The sequence below is a fragment of the Diceros bicornis genome, chromosome 2 (genome assembly GCF_020826845.1).
Source record: "Diceros bicornis minor isolate mBicDic1 chromosome 2, mDicBic1.mat.cur, whole genome shotgun sequence".
NCBI lineage: Eukaryota > Metazoa > Chordata > Mammalia > Perissodactyla > Rhinocerotidae > Diceros > Diceros bicornis.
The window spans coordinates 52,195,286-52,214,097 of NC_080741.1; the positions used below are offsets into that span (position 1 = coordinate 52,195,286).

Sequence of the window (18,812 nt, forward strand, 5' to 3'; positions counted from 1 at the left end):
AACAAATGCAGATCATGGGACAAGACAACTAGCCTGGTCTCTTCAAAAGTCAATGTCATGAAAACTGGAGAAATGGTTCTTGGCTTTAAAACATTAGTGAGACATAACAACCAAATGCAATATGTGAATCTTGGCTGGATCCTGGTTCAAAAAAAAAAAAAAAACACATTTGAAACCAAACACATCAGGAACAACTGAGAAAACTGAGTATGGAATGGATACTAGATGATATTTGGGAATTATTATAAATTTCTTAAATTTGATAATAGAGTGTGATTATGTGATAAGAAGTCCTTATTGCCAGGATACTCATGCTGTAAGACTTAGGGATAAAATGTCATGATGTCTGCAACTTACTTTCAAAGGATTCAGAAAAACACACATTCACACAAAAAGAAAATATGGCAAAATATCAAACTGATGAATCTAGGTGGTACATATATGTACTAGTCTTTCAACTCTTCTATGTATTTTAATATTTCAAATGAAAAGTTCAGGAGAAACTCTTCCTTCACTACCCCATACCCACTCACCTCAACCTACTACCCTAATTCTCTGCTCTTGCAGCAAAACACTTCAAAAGACTTGGCTATACTCAGTGTCTCCACTTCTCTTCTTCTGTTCTTTTATGAACCCACTTTAATCAGATTTTCACCCCCGTGCATGGAACCAGCTCCTGACATGGTTAACAATGAACTCCACATTGTTAAATCAAAGGTCACCTCTCAATTCTCATTTTATGCAACTCATCAGCAGTTTCTGACCCAGCTGATCAATCCTTTCTCAAAAAAGTCTTCCCCTGCCTTCTAGGGCACATCTTTTTCCTGGGGTCTCCTGCTGCCTTACTGGCCACTCTCTTTGGTCTCCTTCTCAAGTTCCCCCTCACTTGGCAACTTCTAAATACTCGCATGTGCCAGGACTCTGTCCTCACACTTCTTCCCTTCTCTAGCCTCCTTAATGATCTCATCCAGGTTCATGACTCTAAATACTATCAACATATGGACAACTCCTATATTTATATTTCCCATCCCAGACCTCTCACCTGAACTCCCAATTTGTATATTCAATTGCCCATTCCCTACTTGAATATCTAACAGAATCACAAACCTCATGTTTCCAAAACCCCACAGCCCAGCCCCATCACCTGTCATGGCTTCCACCATGCCCACCTGGGCCTAGGTCCATTGCAGTTCTCATATGCAAGCTTGCAGAACACCCTCCCAATTGGAAAGCCTGCTCTTGCTTCTCTCACAGAAACCAGACTCACAGTTTAGGAACTTTATATCCAGTCATGTGTCCTCTGCTCACCCTCCAGTGTCTTCATCTCACTCAGAGGTAAAGCCAAAGGTCCTAACAATAGCCTGCAAGATGCTACATGATATGCACCGTCCCCCTCAGCAATCACCCTCTGCTTTCCCTCCCACCTCCCAACTAAGAGCTTATTCCCTTACCATTCCCTCTTTCTTAGAACACTCTTCCCCTAGATATCTGCATGACACCCACACTTCCCTCAAGATGCTGCTTAAACATTACCCAATCAGTGACACTGACTATCCTAGATAAAACAGAAGTACCCCACACCACCACCAAGCACTTCCTACCTCTCACCCTGCTTTCTTTTCCTAGGCAGCACTTACCATCTGACATACCATATATTTGCTTCTTTATTTACTGTCTCCCCAATGAGGCTCCATAAAGGCAGGAATTTTATTTCATCTAAAACTTAGCATTTGAAAATATCTGCTATGCTAATGACATTCTTCTCAAATTGCTAGATTAAGTTCATGTTCAGTCCTTTTACATTTTTCCCATATAGCATAGAACCACTTTATTACACTTCTAGATTCTAACTGTCACTGAGTAATTTCCAGTTGCCAATTTCCAGTCCAATGTGAGGACTTAAGTCCTCACATTCAGTCCAGAAGATTTCAGTACAAATAAATGGGCATAAAGCAGTGGATTAAGTACTTACGTGGGCAATGTCTCCTTTTGTGCCTATGACCCGATCCTGAGAGTGCTTACTGAACTCAACATAGTGATCTTCTGTGAAGGAATGCCTACAGACAAACAACAGAAGTACTGATGACGGACCTTCAGGACACACCCATTCAACTGACTGAAAATAAAGGTGATCCCCAGGCTCCTGTCCAACAATATTCACCTGAAGATTCTCAGCTCCCAAAGAGGAAAATATTGTACACTTAAAAGTAAAAAGAAAATTCTCTCCATCAGTTTATCCAAGCAGAACCAAAATAATTAATGGGAATTACTTGGTTAAAGAAATGGCTAATAGGGCACATGTGCCTTTGCCCCAGCAAAGAGTGTAGCTGTCATATGTGAACATGAGAAAATACACAGATGTGCCATTTTGGATTAGTGAAGGGTCTGCTGTGTGATGAGCATGTATATCCCTGATACGAATAGCCAGGAATTAAGAAAGATAAAATCTTATTAAACATGAGCCACAGATGAGGAAGAGAGAAGTTAACAATAATTCACAGCATTCTTCTTTTCCCAAAAGGCTTCCAGTCTAAGCATCAGATGAAGGGGGTGTAAATTAGGTAAACTATAAAACAGAAGGAGTAGGTTGTAAAACTAGATACGTACTTCATATCAAATACTGATTTCATTCCCCAAAGTGCAGACAGAGGCTGGCTCCAAGTAGCAGATGTCAGTAGCAAGGATCCATCCTAAAAGAAGAAGGAGGCCCGAGATAGATGACCATATGTTTATATAAATGCAGACAATACTATCTGCCATTAGCATTTTAAAATACAAGCTTAAAAAATGTTGTTGGATTATAAAGAAAATAGGAAGACTACCAGGAACAAAGAAATGCTTAGAAGCTGCTAGGACTTAAGTACATGCACCTGCAGTGCCCTAAAAAATAACGAAATTTAAAAAGAATATTAAATCCTCCTGAACTAGTAACATGAAATACAACAGTTCCAAGGGTAGGGGGGAAAAAAACTTGGAAAGATGACAAAGATGGTTCCTCCTTTCTTAATATTCGGGCCATATTATTCAGTCTCCCTCATGTGAGATATCAGTCAACTGAAAACATTTGTTAGACTTTCTGGATAAGGATTCAAAGGTTTTTGCAAGAGAAAGCCCAATAAAAGGTGAGCCTTCTTTACTCTAAAATGAAGAAAATTATCCTTATCATCTTAATAGTTCTGACTTTTAGAAATAGCAAAGGTGTCAATTCCATCCACAGAACAGTACTAATAAACTATGACACACTGGAATTACATAATGCTTGTTTTCCTAAAAATTCACAGTACTTTGAGATTTCTCTCTCACACAGAAAGAGAACTTTTGTGGTCACAGGTGATAATCTCAGTTTCCAACCGAGGCAAATTTTTAAAAAAATTACATACGTATATGTGTGTGTCTGTATATATGTGTGTATCTATACCTCTAGATCTTAGAACAACAGTTGGCAGACTTTCACTTAAAGGGCCAGAGAGTAAATACTTTAGGCTTTGCGGGCCATATGGTCTGTGTCGCAACTACTTAACTCTGTTGTTGTAGCACATAAGCAACCACAGACAACACATAAATGTACCAGCATGGCTGTGTTCCAATAAAACTTTATGTGCAAATACAGGCAGCCAGCTCGCCAGCCAGCCCATAGGCCTATAGTTCACCAATCCATCTTAGAAGAATGATTGAGGACAACCTAGGAAGGGGTCCTTACCCTGGAAGGTTCAAGGTGTGTGATGGCCGAGTTGTGACAGTTATAGCTAGCCTCCTCCTGTCCACTAAACACATTATAGAGCTTCAACTGCCCAGTGCAGGTGCCAAGCATCAGGAATCGCTCCCGTGCTGAAAATGCACAACAAGTGAAGCCACTCTCATCCTCATTGGCTTCCCGGAACACTGAAATAGGACGAAACCTAAGCAAAAAAAACGAGGATCAGAGACAAAGAATACGCAGGGAGTCAGAAAACTTTGGTAGAGCATTTATGTTTCAAATGGGTTCTCAGAAAATATCACAGTGACCTTCAGAGTGGTTCATTTTCATTTTAAATGAGAGAAAGGGAGCTCCACTTACAAATTTAAACAGTAACAAAAATTCCCCATGTTTAAAACTTGTGATCTCATTGAGGCCGGCCCCGTGGCTTAGCGGTTAAGTGCGCGCGTTCCGTTACCGGCGGCCCGGGTTCGGACCCTGGGCGCGCACTGATGCGCAGCTTCTCCAGCTATGCTGAGGCTGCGTCCCACAAACAGCAACTAGCAGGATGTCCAACTATGACACACAATTATCTACTGGGGCTTTTGCGGGGGGGGGGCGGGGGGGAGGAGGAGGATTGGCAATAGATGTTAGCTCAGAGCCAGTCTTCCTCAGCAAAAAGAGGAGGATTAGCATGGATGTTAGTTCAGGGCTGATCTTCCTCAAAAACAAAAAACAAAAAACTTGTGCTCTCATAACCTCTATGTAAGATTTGTACAGAGTCAGAATAGGAGACAACTTGGACCAGCACAGAAACAAGTTTGGGAGCCTAGCTAGAGACAGTGGGTTGCATGGGTTCTAGAAACACTAGTTTTAACAACAACACAGTTTATCACATCAATATATTGCCAACAATCACACATGGAACCCATGGTTGACAAAAGGGGGTACAGTCACACTGCTCACGTATTTACACAAAGTGACAATCACTGGTATTTCAGGCCAACAAAAGGCTTTCTGGACTAATGACTCTATGCTGATATTGCCTAGGCACTTCGATTTAAATAGAAGAATCATTCCAATTCCCAGGGAGTGAGGTGGCCTCTCCTTACCTGCTAAAGATAAGGTGCCTATCAAAGCATCCGCCATCCACCCCTCCATACTTTGGAAATGATGCCCTGCGGTTTAGCCTTGAGGTAAAGTTTACTGGCGCTTGCCGCCTCTGTTTTGGCTCAGGACATTGGTGAGGAGTAAAGAGAGAGAAAGGTGGGCAGGTGGCAACTGGGTTCTTGCAGCGTGCATGCTGCTCTCTAAGATATTCTGTGATGATACTGTCCAGCGTAGGTGGGGAAGGAAGATGTCTATCCAACTGCTTTTTTATGGCTGGGCTTTGGCTATAGGCGCCATGGTCCGACTTCTGCCGCAACACTCTGATTTTCCTGCCATTGCAAGGTGATGGCCTCTCTCTGATAAAACTGATCCTACCAATCAAAGGGGAGTTGCCTGCATAAGACGGGCCAGGCAGAGCTAGTGAACCCTGGGAGGGCCGTGGCTGAGGATGGGCAGTGGGGGCAGAAGGGGCAGAGGCACCCACAGCAGGATGGCTGCCCAGTCGAGTTGCAATGCCATTGGCGATGCGAGGGGTTCGGGGAAGAGAGACAGGAGAAGCAGCAGCAGTGACTGGGGTGAAGGCAGAAGAATGGGAGGCAGCAGTCATGGGCAGGTCAGCCTCTTTCGTCAGCACGGTTGCTGTCTCCCCAAGCCCTTTAGAAATGAGATGGTTTCGTATCAAAAGCAGCAGCTCTTTCTCAGGGAAGGAGATCCTTGACTGGGCAACAACATCTGCTTTCTGTAGTCGTGCCAGGGACACATCAGTGCCAATGAGAAGTGGCTTTCCTGATACCCGTTCAATGAGCTCAGCAGCATACTTGCAGAACTTGACATGGTCACTGCGCTTGTCCTGCAGCACAGGTTCCTTCATCAGCTGTTGGATCTGGCAGCTGCTGAAAAGGGGCAGTTTGCTGATGATCTGCCGGACAGTGCTACTGCGAGACAGGCCCACCAGGGCCTTGCAGGCCAGGGCCCGGATCTGGTCTGCATCTGTAATAGGCATCTTGATGGACAGTAAGGATAGGAGCACCTTGATGCCATTGTTGGACTGGACCACATTCCACATCTTGGCCAGGGTGTGCTCACTGCTTTTGGGAGTCTGAGGCAGCTTTCTCCGAGGAGTTCCAGAAATAAATTTGCCAATACTGGAAATTCGGTTATCCGGGCCACACACACAATTGATGATAATTTGAAGTGCTGACTTCTGAATTTCAGCATCATGGACAAAGAACTCACCCTCAGCCACTCCCAAAATAATGCTTATACCTATTGGGGAAAAAAACAAAACACTTTATATGATTCCTCATAAAACTAATGGCCAACTTCAAGGGTTGTTCCAGAGTCAAAATTTAGAATTCTATTCATTTTGTTCCACTTAAAAGAAAACTACCACACTTTCGTTAAGGTACAGTCATGCACCGACCACCTAACAACGTTTTAGTCAACAACAGACCGCGTATACAATGGTGGTCCCATAAGATGAATACATATAGCCCAGGTGTGTAGTGGGGTATACCATCTAGGTTTGTGTAAGTACACGCTGTGATGTTCACAGAACGACAAAATCGCCAAACAATACATTCCTCAGAATCCCTGTCCTTAAGCAATGCATGACTATACAAGGAACTGTTTTTATAAAATACAATCTGGTTCTACTACAATGTATCTTTATGATGCAATACCTCACATGCAGTTGTTAAATAGGGGAATGATGTCAGTATTACGTGCAAGTCACCAAGGTTTCACCTGCAATTTTTCCTAGGTAAGGAACAAGCAAAAATACTGGGAATAAATTAAAACCTTCACCAGGAAAGGAAAAAGCCCTCAGCCTGGCTGCTACAGTGGCAGCAGGAATCTTTCTGCTATATATGAAGAAAGTTAAAAACAAGTGGCTATGTCTTGGGCTTTCTCCCCAGAGTGGTGCACCCCAGGACCCACAGCCAGTCACATACTACTTTCCATGCTCACCTTAGCAGCAGCTCTCATCAGCCCTGCTCTTAAGAAAGTGTATTTTTCAAGCAAAGTGTATTTTCCTTTTGTTTTTGTGTATGATAGCTTCTATCCATTCTGAGCTGTTTACCAAGAAGTGATTTTTTTAGAGCTCAGATTACAAAGTTGCTTAAGTTTTTTATTCTGTCCCAGTCCATTTTTCCTATAAACCTTATTTTTAGTGCAAGACCCTACAGAGTACAAGGTTTTCAGGAACGCACATGTACCATCATAGCAGAAAACCTGAGTTTACTAACATGACTCCCTTATATGAAACTGTATGGCATGACGTAGAAGGGACAGACAAGGTACCCTCTTCTACCACCTTCTATTCTAATACTGCAAAATTAGGTCAAGTAAGTAACCACAACCAGAATAGCAAAGGAAAACAAATCCAGACCAAGCAATAACAAAAACAGCAAGGTCCAACCTACCTACAGTGGAGACAGTGGAGCCAGCCTCATCCAGCACATCCACTGATTCTGCCAACTGGAGCTGGATTTTTGGCACAACAGTAAGAATAGCCAGGACATCCAAAGCAAAGCGCACAGTGTCATTCCTGGACAGAAAGAAGAATTAGTCAGAGAAACTAGGATAAAGCCACAAAAAACAACAACAGTTAAAGAGAGAGACAGAGAGATACAACGGATCAGAACTACTACCTGTGTGGCTCTGTCCCTAGCCATGCCATCAAAAGAGGATTTGTAAGTCACCATGACATTACTTCCGAAATACATGGGAATGGAATTTTCACCTAACAAACTGCTAAGATTAAAAACAAAGGATAACCCTCAATGCTGGTAAGGACGTGTAGAGACGATTGCTCTCAAACTTTTGCTGAGGGTAGAAATTAGGACACTCTTTTTACAAAATAATCTGGAAATATGAAACAAGATTCTTAAAATGTTCATAACCTTTGGCCCAGGAATTTTACCTCTATGAATATGCCCTAAGGAAATAATCAGAAGTACAAACAAGTATTTACACATTAAGATGTCCATTATCACATCATTTAAAATAGCAAAAGAATTTAAAAACCTGCAGAGACAACAGGAATACATGTGTTAAGTTATGGTACCCTCATATGATGAATTATTCTGTGGCTACTGACAATTGTTTTCAAAGAACTCTAAAGGATGAGGGAAAAGGCTCATAATACAACATTAATGAAACAGAAAATTTAAGATATAAAATTTAAAATCTGACAATACCAAATACTGGCAAGAAGGTAGAGAAATGAAAACTCCCATATACTGCTGGTGGGAGAAGAAAATGGTATGATCATTTTCCAAGCAATTTGGCAATATCCAATAAAGATGATGTGCAAACACCCTACAACCCAGGTTGTTAAGTATCATACCCTCAAGAGAGACTCCAAAAGGAAGTTCATGGTGCCATTCATTTGACAGCAAAAAAAAAAAAAAAACAAACACTAAATGTCCATCAATAGGAGAACAAACTGTAGTATAGAAATACAAGATTTCAAATAAATATCAACACATATAAATCTCAAAAACATAAGGGTGAAAAAGTTGCCAATGATGCATACAGGACAATATTTATATAACGTAAAAACATACAAAAGAGTATTATATTATTGTTTATGTACACACACAAATGTAGAGTATAAAAGCATGAATGGAGAGAATGCACTCCAAATTCAGAAAATTGGTCACTCTGGGGAGGCAGAAGGAGGAAAGGAACTGAGAAAGAAGAAAATATAACAACACGCCAAATCTGAGTATGTAGGAGTAGTTATATTATTCTTTATACCTTTCTGTATTTTGAAATATTTCATTAAAAAGATGAATTTGATTAAATACTATAATCTCAATTATGTAATTTACATACATTATGGAAAAAACACTGAAGAAATTAACAATGGCTAAGGATAATTTTCTTTCCTCTTTATAAGGTTCTGTGTATTCTAAGCAGAAACAAGTATTTAATTTTATTTTTAAAAATAAACTTTTAGGGCCGGCCCTCTGGCTTAGCGGTTAAGTGCGCGCGCTCCGCTGCTGGCGGCCCGGGTTCGATCCCGGGCGCACACTGACGCACCGCTTCTCCGGCCATGCTGAGGCCGTGTCCCACATACAGCAACTAGAAGGATGTGCAGCTATGACATACAACTATCTACTGGGGCTTTGGGGGAAAAAATAAATAAATAAAAATTAAAAAATAAATAAATAAAAATAAAAATAAACTTTTAAAGGACATATTCCAAACATATTTATATTTTCTTAATAATCCAAATATGGATTTACCAGTCAAAAAATGTATAACCTTCCTAGTTATCTTTTGTTTTTTGTTTTTTTTTTGTGTGAGGAAGATGAGCCCTGGGCTAACATCTGCCAATCCTCCTCTTTTTTTGCTGAGGAAGACTGGCCCTGGGCTAACATCCGTGCCCATCTTCCTCCACTTTATATGGGACACCACCACAGCATGGCTTGACAAGCAGTGCATCGGTGCGCGCCTGGGATCCAACCCGGCGCACCCCGGGCCGCTGCAGCGAAGCGCGCACACTTAACCGCTTGTGCCACCGGGCCAGCCCCCCTACTTATCTTTTGAGCTTCCATCATCTGTTAAGCAAAGTTCTCCAAGTAAATATAACCTACTTCAATACTCTAGAAGAGAAGAGTGGTTGTCAAAGTGTGGTTAGGGGACCCCTGTGTGTCTCTGAGGTCCTGTGACGTAAAAACTATTTTCATAATAACATGAAGATGTTATTTTGCTTTCTCACTCTCATTCTCTCATGAGTGTACAGTGGAGCTTTCCAGAGACTATGTCATGTATGATGTCACAAAAGACTGAATACAGAAGCAGATATGAGATATTAAGCCAGACACTTTAAAAACTTGCTGAAATCATCTAGTTTTATTCTGGAAATTTTTCATAAAGAATGCTAACATGCAATGGGTTCATATTATTTTTAAATAAATTCATAAATATTTTTACATTTTCTCAGTTTTCATTTCAAGTATGGTAAATATCAATAAATATAACACAAAAACAAAAGCTCTTTGGGGTTGTCAATAATTTTTAACACAGTAAAGTGGTCCTGAGACCAAAAAGTTTGAAAACGGCTGCTCCAAAAGTATCCTCCTAGACTGAATATCCTGGTATTTAGCAAACAAGCTATATGCACCCTAAATAAGCCTCTCTTGTCTTCATGGCAATGGGTGGAGAGGGAAAGAAGGTCAAGAACCACTGTATATAAACTTTATTACTACCTCCTCTTTAGACTCCATCTCTTCCAAAATTGATGTAAAATTTTAATTCATTTTACATCATCCTCACACAGAACCCACCAAACCTCCTGATTCTATCAGCTGTCCTTTTCTGAGCCTCATCCTGCTCTGCTCTGACTGCTTTTAACTGAATTGTGAAAATCACAAGAGCAAAAAATATAGCTTTATATGAAGGTAAGATAAGCATTATATATGGCTGTCAAACAGTAGAGACACATTTAAAGTCTAAGCACCAAAGAATACTGGACTCCAGTCTTGAGACAAGACTTCAACCCCACCTCTGCAGCTGTAGCCATGTAAATTATATAACTTTTCTAAGAGCACAGATGTTCATCCCTGCCTATTGTGCAGTATTTATAATCACCAGACCATAAATATAAACAAACTCTCTGTAAATTAAAAATGATATTATCATGCTTAATCTAGTTTCTCAGATTCAAGCCCATCATTTCAACTCAGTTCAACAAATGTTTGTTAAGGGTACACTATGTATAAACCAACATCAACTTTAGCAAAAAGGAGAATCTAACTTCATTTGAAACTTCTCTCTGGTCCCACCTTGCATAGTAGGTCTTCCAATTGCAGGCAATAGAAATAAGCTGCAATAAGAGTTGGACACAAGAAAGTTTGAGGAAGACTTCAGCTGGTTCCCAGTATAGCTGTGCTGGGCCATATTCTATCAAAAACTCCATCATTTCCACAATCTGTTCATGAGTATATGAACATGCCTATAAGGAAAGACACATATTATTAAAGAACTCTACCACCTGCTTGCTACCTTCTCCAGCACAGCTCAATGGCCAACAGGTTTTAATAATAAAGCTAAGTAATAACAGCTTTCAAATTCCGCAATTCTTGAGTTAATAGCCCACATGTGAAATAATGAATACATGTTCAATCTTGTGTTTTATTTATAAGCAGACTCACATTTTGCCCAAAAAGGTAAGAAAATGTTCAATTTGTTGGTACATAAACTTCACAGCTTAAGAAGAGAAAGCAGCACTATATAAAATAATTGGTTTCTTTTCAATTTGTGATTTTTAAAATATGCAGACACTAATCTTCACCCCAAAACACATCAAGTAAGTTCAAAAATGACAGAGAAGTGGAGTTATAGACACACCCTTTCAGAAAAGAAATTCCACACAGGAGGTAGGATATCTAGTACTTTTCATGAAAGAAAGCCCTTTGCACATACTTCAGGGCTTTTAGTTCTAGTATCCCGGAGAAGTAGCAACTTACAACTGGGAACAAAATAAGTTCTTGAAATTCACCTATTACATCCATTTTCAAGTATTCTGCATCCACACAGGGCAAGTATAATCCAACCATGTACATCTCACACAGACTCTACTGATCTGAATGTGAGTGTCAGGCCCAAGATTGCTATAAAGAGTATTAATAACTTTTCCTTTTAAGACAAGGCCCTCTCACCTTGTATGGCGGTTGAGGATGGACAAGAATACCACCCTCAGTCCTCTGAAGTGACTGCTTCACTTGTTCCAATTTAATGGCCAGGTGAGCCTCAAAGTACTTGCGCAGGGCCATGCAGGTATGCTTCCCAGTTTGGCGGCTAGCAAATATTTCATCATCACTCAGAAGCGCACCCTGATCTTCTAAATTCAGAATCTCCAAAGTACTGATCTATTAAGAAGCAAAAGCGGGGGGTGGGGGGGACATACAGGAAGAGAAAAGTAAGAGGAGGAAAAAGATTTCAGTAAACTTTTATGCTCAACAAGACTGACAAACATCAAAGTACACCTGTCTATACAACATGCTAAGATTAGCCATATGAAAGCAAACTGAAAATGCATATTGAAAACGTACAGAGCTTTCAATCATGTTGTAAGACATACAGGCACAAAACCATTGCTGTTAGATCAAGATTACTGACAGCAATTCCCCCTATAAGATTACTAGATTCAAGGCATGTCTACAATGGCACAGAGTCCTCTAACCACTTAAGAAGAGAAACTTGTGAATGAAGAGGGGAAAAAACATTTCATCCACAAAGAATCATAGCAAAATTCCTCCAGTCAGAAGCTTCTCTCAATGCTGCTGAAGGGCAGCCAAGACAAGCAGGACCCCTACTCCTTGCAAAGAGAAGCCACTGAAGAACCTTACCAAGTTTACCAGACGACGAAGACCATCATAGCGGTCAAAGAGCTCCAACACGGCCCGGAAGGAGAAGCAGATTGAGAAAAACATGGTAGCATGGCAGCAGCCTGAGGCATGAGAACATTCCATTAACCACAGGGTATAGTTCACCACATCAGACAGAACATTGTGGGGATGCATGCAAACCTGCAAAAAATAAAAATAAAACATAATTTTAAAAAATTTTGGGTAAAGGAACCTTTGAAAGGGATGAAAAATCCACCAGTGCAGACAGAGATTTTTGAAGAATACAACAATCTTTCCTGGTCAAGTCGATCTGAGTTTAAAGCTTAAGTTATAAATGAAATTTTGTAACAATCTATTCCAAATCTGAAAATAATCTAAACTTAATTATTTAAATTTGACCTATACTTAGTGAGTGCCAAATTTTGCAAATACTTACATCCTTTAATGCTCACAATGCTCTGTTACACAGGTATTAGGATTATTAGGATTCCCACTTAGATAAGGAAGAGGCTTCAGAGGGGTAAGGGACTTCTCCAAGGTGATAAAAATGGCTGAGCATTCTGATACTAAAAGTCTACAAGTTTACTATCCATTCGCTCTCCGATTGATTCACATATATTTTGATGTCTCCTATGAGTCAGACAATGAATTCTAAAGCATTCCCCAGGTTTGCTTGGTACTTTTTTCTCTATCTTAGCCATAACTGATTTTGTGTATATGCACACGCATTAGGTTACGATGCTCAACAAGACTACAAACTCCTACATAATGTTGATCTCAAAGGGGAAAAAATTAAAATTAAAACGTTATTAATAAATATGCAAAGATGAATAAAGACGTAGCCCAAGAAGAATTTACCAACTTCACTCTACCATAAAAGCCACACCACATATAATACTAGAAAAATGTTCCAGGCATAGAAATGACAAGAGTTTTCCTAGGGGTGTCTGGGGACCCATTACTTTTCAAATGTACAACCCACTTAAGCTTTTTTTAAAATCACTAAATAAAAACACCTTAACTGGAAAAACAGAAGAACTAGAGGGGGAACGTCTGGAGCTGTGAGAACAACTGGAATGATTTTACTATCTCCACCACAAACTATTTGTTAACATACATAAAGCATCATCTGTTGTTTTTATAATAGATTGACTAAAAAAATGCAAACTATAACTCCACTGAGGGACATCTGAAAAAAGCCTGAAGACTAATCCTAATGCAACCAAAATTGGAAAAACTAAAATAAAGCTCCCAGATCCCAATCCATCTTTTTTTTTCCCCCACAGGCAGGGGAAAAAACGACCTTTCTAAACAATTTTACATTTTTAGACTGCTTTGTGAGAACCAGACATTCAGGGCCAGCCCTGGTTGCCTAGTGGTTAAGCTCAGCGCACTCTGCTTTGGCAGCCTGGGTTGGGTTCCCGGGCACGGACCTACACCACTCATCTGTCAGTGGCCATGCTGTGGTGGTAGCTCACATACAAAAAGAGGAAGATTGGCAGCAGATGTTAGCTCAGGGTGAATCTTCCTCAGCGAAAAAAAAAGAAGGGGGGGCGGCCCGGTGACATAGTGGCTGGGTTCGTGCACTCTGGCGGCCCAGGGTTTGTGGGTTCGGATCCTGGGCACGGACCTACACATCGCTTGTCAAGCTATGCTGTGGCAGTGACTCACATACAAGATGGAGAAACACTGGCACATGTGTTAGCTCAGGGACAATCTTCCTCAAGCAGAAAGAGGAAGATTGGCAACAGATGTTAGCTCAGGGCCAATCTTCCTCACCAAAAAAAAAATAAAAATAAAACCAGACATTCATGCCTCTTGCTTCTTTCATTAAAATTTACTCCAACTATTCATTTTTTCTTATCCAAAAGTCATCCTGTGAATGTGCTAGACACCCAATCCCACTACCATATACCTGAATGGACTGGACTTACTCTTTCCATGGCATCCTGGTTGTAGGACAGGTAATACAAGCACATAGATACACCAGTTGCAGCCATAGAAGGACGAGGAATTTCCAGTAATTTCTGTACTCCACCATGTGCAACAAATTCTGTGGCAAACTTGTTATGAAGCAGAAGAGATGCTAGGTGCTAAATAAAGAGGACTCAAGTTACTGTGGAACAATCTAAAATAATCACACAATCTCTTCACAAAATATTATAAACTGGCTAAATACAAGGAATCCTCTAAAGTAGAAAACAACTCCTTTACAACAGAAACATAAGTAAAACCAACACTGCTTAAGGGAAACAAAACAAAGAAACTCTAAGATTCCATAACATTTCCTTCGAACATAAAAGGTTTTCATGAAGGTGAAAAATAAGAAATGAAAAATATTTGCTATAAGTAATGACACAGTTCTACAACCATTTTATTATTACATAGCTTTTTTGTTTTTTGTGGGGGATTTTGGTGAGGAAGATTAGCCCTGAGCTAATGTCTGTTGCCAATCCTCGTCTTTTTTGCTGAAGAAGATTGGCCCTAGGCTAACATTCGCACCCATCTTCCTCTACTTTATATGTGGGATGCCTGCCACAGCATGGCTTTTTAAGCAGTGCGTAGGTCCACACCTGGGACCTGAACCTGCAAACCCCAGCCGCGAAAGTGGAGCACGCAGACTTAACCACTATGCCACTGGGCTGGCCCCCTTATTATTGCATAGCTTCCCTAAAGGATTTTTGTTAACCTTCCCATTTTAATCCTTTTAACATAATCAGCTCTATGTTCTAGCTTTGGCTCAGTCACTGACTCATCATCTAATAAAATCTCAAATTTTGCCTTCTTGTAAATTGATCCTCAATATCTCCCCAGAGAACAATCTTCAGCAAATTATCAAAACTAGTAAATTCTTAGAACTCATCAAAATGCACTTTAAACAGATCTTTAAAAGTTTATCTTTTAACTTTTGTTAACTTCCTGTTTAATTCCCACTAGCCTCTCTGGGTGGACCCTATCTCCTGGGCAATTTTAAGGGCAGGGAATGCAATGCAAGGAGCAGATGGCCGGATGACTCTGAACCCAAGCCAATGAGAACGGGGCCTCGGGAGAGCTAGAGCTCCCCCCTCCTGTTTCTCATGCCAAGGTGTCTTACAGCTGGTGATGCAGGCACAAGGTACAGACACAACAACACAGATTTACAATGACAGTAGTCCCCCCTTATTGGTGGTTTTGTTTTTCAGGGCTTCAGTTACCTTCAGTCAACCAAGGTCTGAAAATGTTAAGTGGAAAATTCCAGAAATAAACAATTCATAAGTTTTAAACTGCACACCTTTCTGAGTAGCATGATGAAATTCTCATGCCGTCCTGCTTTGTCCCACTCAGGACACGAACCATCCCTTTGTCCAGTATATCCACACTGTATACACCACTCACCTATTAGTCAGTTAGTAGCCATCTGGGTTATCAGATCAACTGTCACAGTATCACAGAGCTTGTGTTCAACTAACCCTTATTTTACTTAATAATGGCCCCAAAGCACAAGAGCAGTGATGCTGGCAATTCAGATATGCCAAAGAGAAGCGGTACAGTGCTTCCTTTTAAGTGAAAAGGTGAAAGTTCTCGACTTAAGGAAAGAAAAAAAATCATATGCTGAGATTCTCCCGCGTAGCCGGAAGAGGGACGCGGGAAAGAGAATCTCAAGATGTGAAATGAATGTGTTGAAGTTTTCAGCTACCAGATCCTGGCCAGGGAGCATGAAGTGTCGATGCAGAAGTGTCTGCAGCACCTGCTGCAGATCGTGGCGACAGAGAAGACAGTGGCCAAGCAGCTACGGCAGCCGATCGAAGATGGGGAGATCAATATTGAGCGGCTGAAGGCAGAAGACCAGCTAAATACTTTGCTGGGCCCAGTGCAAAATGAAAATGCAGGGCTCTTAAGAATTTGAAGGCAGCAACAGCAGAGCTTTAAACCAGGCATTAGGCCCTTCTAAGCGGGCTGTGCACAGGTCACACATTGAGGACACCGGCCCTGTCTCTACTCTCTCTATACTCTCCACCCCAAGAACCCTCACTCGCAGCCTTCTCTCCCTAGAGGTAACAGGAGATCACACCCAAACAAAAGTCTGCCCAAAATTTATTAAGAAAACTATCCAGCTCTGGAGTGACGTCAGCATCATGGTGGAGTGAGCTTTCCCGTAAACTCTTCCCCCGATAAGATACAACAAAAGCAACAGTCACAGACCAACAAGGGAATCCTAGACAGCGAAAAGCAAGATCGGAAAGATCCACACTGCCGCACATCTGAGAGTGGAACGTGCTGGGTCCCCGGAGGAAGTGAAGAGAGGTAAGGAGAACTCCTCTCCCTCCCCATCAGATCAGCGATCCTAGTCCGTGCGGCTCCCAGAGCGGGGGAGGGGCGGCCGTCTGTAGGGAAACCACAGCTCTTCGGGCTCTCTCAGCCAGTGGGAAACTCCCACACAGAGGACTCAGAACTGCTACGGTGTACCATCAACATCTGAGCACCCCTGGAGAGCAGATAACAAGGGGCGAATGAGAAGCCCCCCACGCCAGGGACCCAGGGGGCAAAAGAGAGGGCCCCCCCTTTCGCCACAAGCCGGACACTGCAGCTCAGCCGACCACATCGGACCAAGCGACTGGTGGATCGCAGTGAACAGCCAGGGCAGAGCGCAGGGGGGCTCAGATTACACAGCCCTTTACCACCACACAGTGGCGGCGGGTGGAAATTGCAACCAGAGATTTCCAGGATGAGAAAAAACAAAGCCAATATAGGAACCACAACGTAAAGGTATATGAAATCACCAGACCAGAAGGAAAATGAAAAGCACCCAGAAACCAACCCTGAAGACAGAAATCCATAACCTAAATGACAGAGATTTCAAAATAGCTATCATAAAAAAACTCAATGAAATACGAGACAACACAGACAAACAATTCAATGAAATTAGGAGTTTCTTCACAAAAGAGATTGAAATCATAAAGAACAACCAATCAGTGCTGATGGAGATGAAGAACACAATGAGATAAAGGAAAATCTAGAATCTTTAAAGAACAGAGCTGAAAATATGGACGAAAGAATTAGCATTTTAGAGGACAGGAATACAGATATGCTCCAGATGGAAGAGGAGAGAGAACTAACACTAAAAAGAAATGAAGAAAGTCTCCGAGAAATATCTGACTCTACTAGGAAATGTAACATAAGAATTATAGGTAATCCTGAGGGAGAAGAGAGGGAAAGAGGAACAGAGAGCCTATTCAAGGAAATAATAGCTGAGGACTTCCCAAATCTGGGGAAGGAGCAGGAAATAAATACCAGTAAGCGAAGCCAACAGATCACCTAAATACGTCAACAGGCAAAAGCTCACTCGACAACATCTAGTGGTAAGGCGGGCCAAAGTGAATGACAAAGAAACAATATTAAGGGCAGCTAGACAAAAACAAAAAATAACGTACAAAGGAACTCCCATCAGGCTCTCAGCGGATTTCTCAACAGAAACTTTACAGGCTAGGAGAGACTGGAATGATATATTCAGAATACTGAAAGACAAAAACTTTCAGCCAAGAATATTCTATCCAGCAAAAATATCCTTCAAATATGATGGAGAAATAGTAACTTTCCCAGACAAACAAAAGCTAAGGGAGTTCATGGCCACGAGACCCCCACTATAAGAAATACTCAAGAAGGCCCTCAGGCCTGAAAAAAAGAAGAGAAAGCTTTGAGCAAGGAGAAAACTAGGTAGACAAACTCAGAAAAACAGTAGATCTTTACCGGAATAGGTTAGCAACCACTTAAATACCAAAATCAAAGATCAAAGGAAGGAATTCACCAAAAATACATTTAACCTCATCACTGTAAACACACACCCACAACACAAGATAGAATAAGGTATAACAAGAACGACTTAGAAGGGGAAGAGGAAAGTGATGGAACTGACTTAGTATAAGGAAACAGGAGGCCATCAGATAATGGACTATCTCATACACAAGATTTTTTACACAAACCTCAAGGTAACCACTAAACAAATAATCAAAACAAAATCACATATGATAAACAAAGAGAAAACTAGAAGAGTCATAAGACAGACCAACCAAACTGAATTGGCAGTACAAAACAAATGGGACAAGAAACAAAGGAAATGCAAAAGAACCGGAAAATAAGTGACAAAACAGCAACATTAAGCCCTCATATATCAATAATTATCCTAAATGTAAATGGATTGAACTCTCCAATCAAAAGATTCAGAGTGGCAGGATGGATTAAAAAGCAAGACCCAACAATATGCTGCCTCCAGGAAACACATCTCAGCACTAAAGACAAGCACAGGCTCAGAGTGAAAGAATGGAAGACAATACTCCAAGCTAATGGCAAACAAAAGAAAGCAGGTGTTGCCATACTCATATCAGACAAAGAAGACTTCAAGATAAAACAGGTTAAGAGAGACAAAGAAGGGAAATATATAATGATAAACGGGACACTCCACCAAGAAGACGTATCACTTATAAATATATATGCACCCAACATAGACGCACTAATGTACATAAAGCAACTATTAACAAACCTAAAAGGAGGCATTAACAACAACACAATAATAGTAGACCTTAATACTCCACTTACATCAATGGATAGATCATCCATACAAAAAGTCAATAAAGAAATAGTAGACTTAAATGAAAAACTGGATGAGATGGACCTAGTAGACATATACA

General features: G+C 40.9%; 1 protein-coding gene across 4 annotated transcripts in view; it reads right to left on the minus strand.

Annotated features, from left to right (window-relative positions):
* The window catches only part of DCAF1 (DDB1 and CUL4 associated factor 1), a 96,767-nt gene that overhangs the window by 34,024 nt on the left and 43,931 nt on the right, over positions 1-18,812 (minus strand). For 3 of the 4 annotated variants that reach the window (XM_058559702.1, XM_058559693.1, XM_058559683.1), the window contains exons 9-17: positions 14,082-14,240; positions 12,148-12,327; positions 11,458-11,667; positions 10,582-10,751; positions 7,210-7,334; positions 4,789-6,052; positions 3,701-3,899; positions 2,608-2,690; positions 1,973-2,057 (exon numbers count right to left, since the gene is read on the minus strand). In XM_058559702.1, coding sequence (XP_058415685.1) covers positions 1,973-2,057; positions 2,608-2,690; positions 3,701-3,899; positions 4,789-6,052; positions 7,210-7,334; positions 10,582-10,751; positions 11,458-11,667; positions 12,148-12,327; positions 14,082-14,240 — 2,475 coding nt within the window. The remainder of the gene's footprint in view (positions 1-1,972; positions 2,058-2,607; positions 2,691-3,700; positions 3,900-4,788; positions 6,053-7,209; positions 7,335-10,581; positions 10,752-11,457; positions 11,668-12,147; positions 12,328-14,081; positions 14,241-18,812) is intronic. The other variant, XM_058559708.1, reaches the window with a different exon arrangement.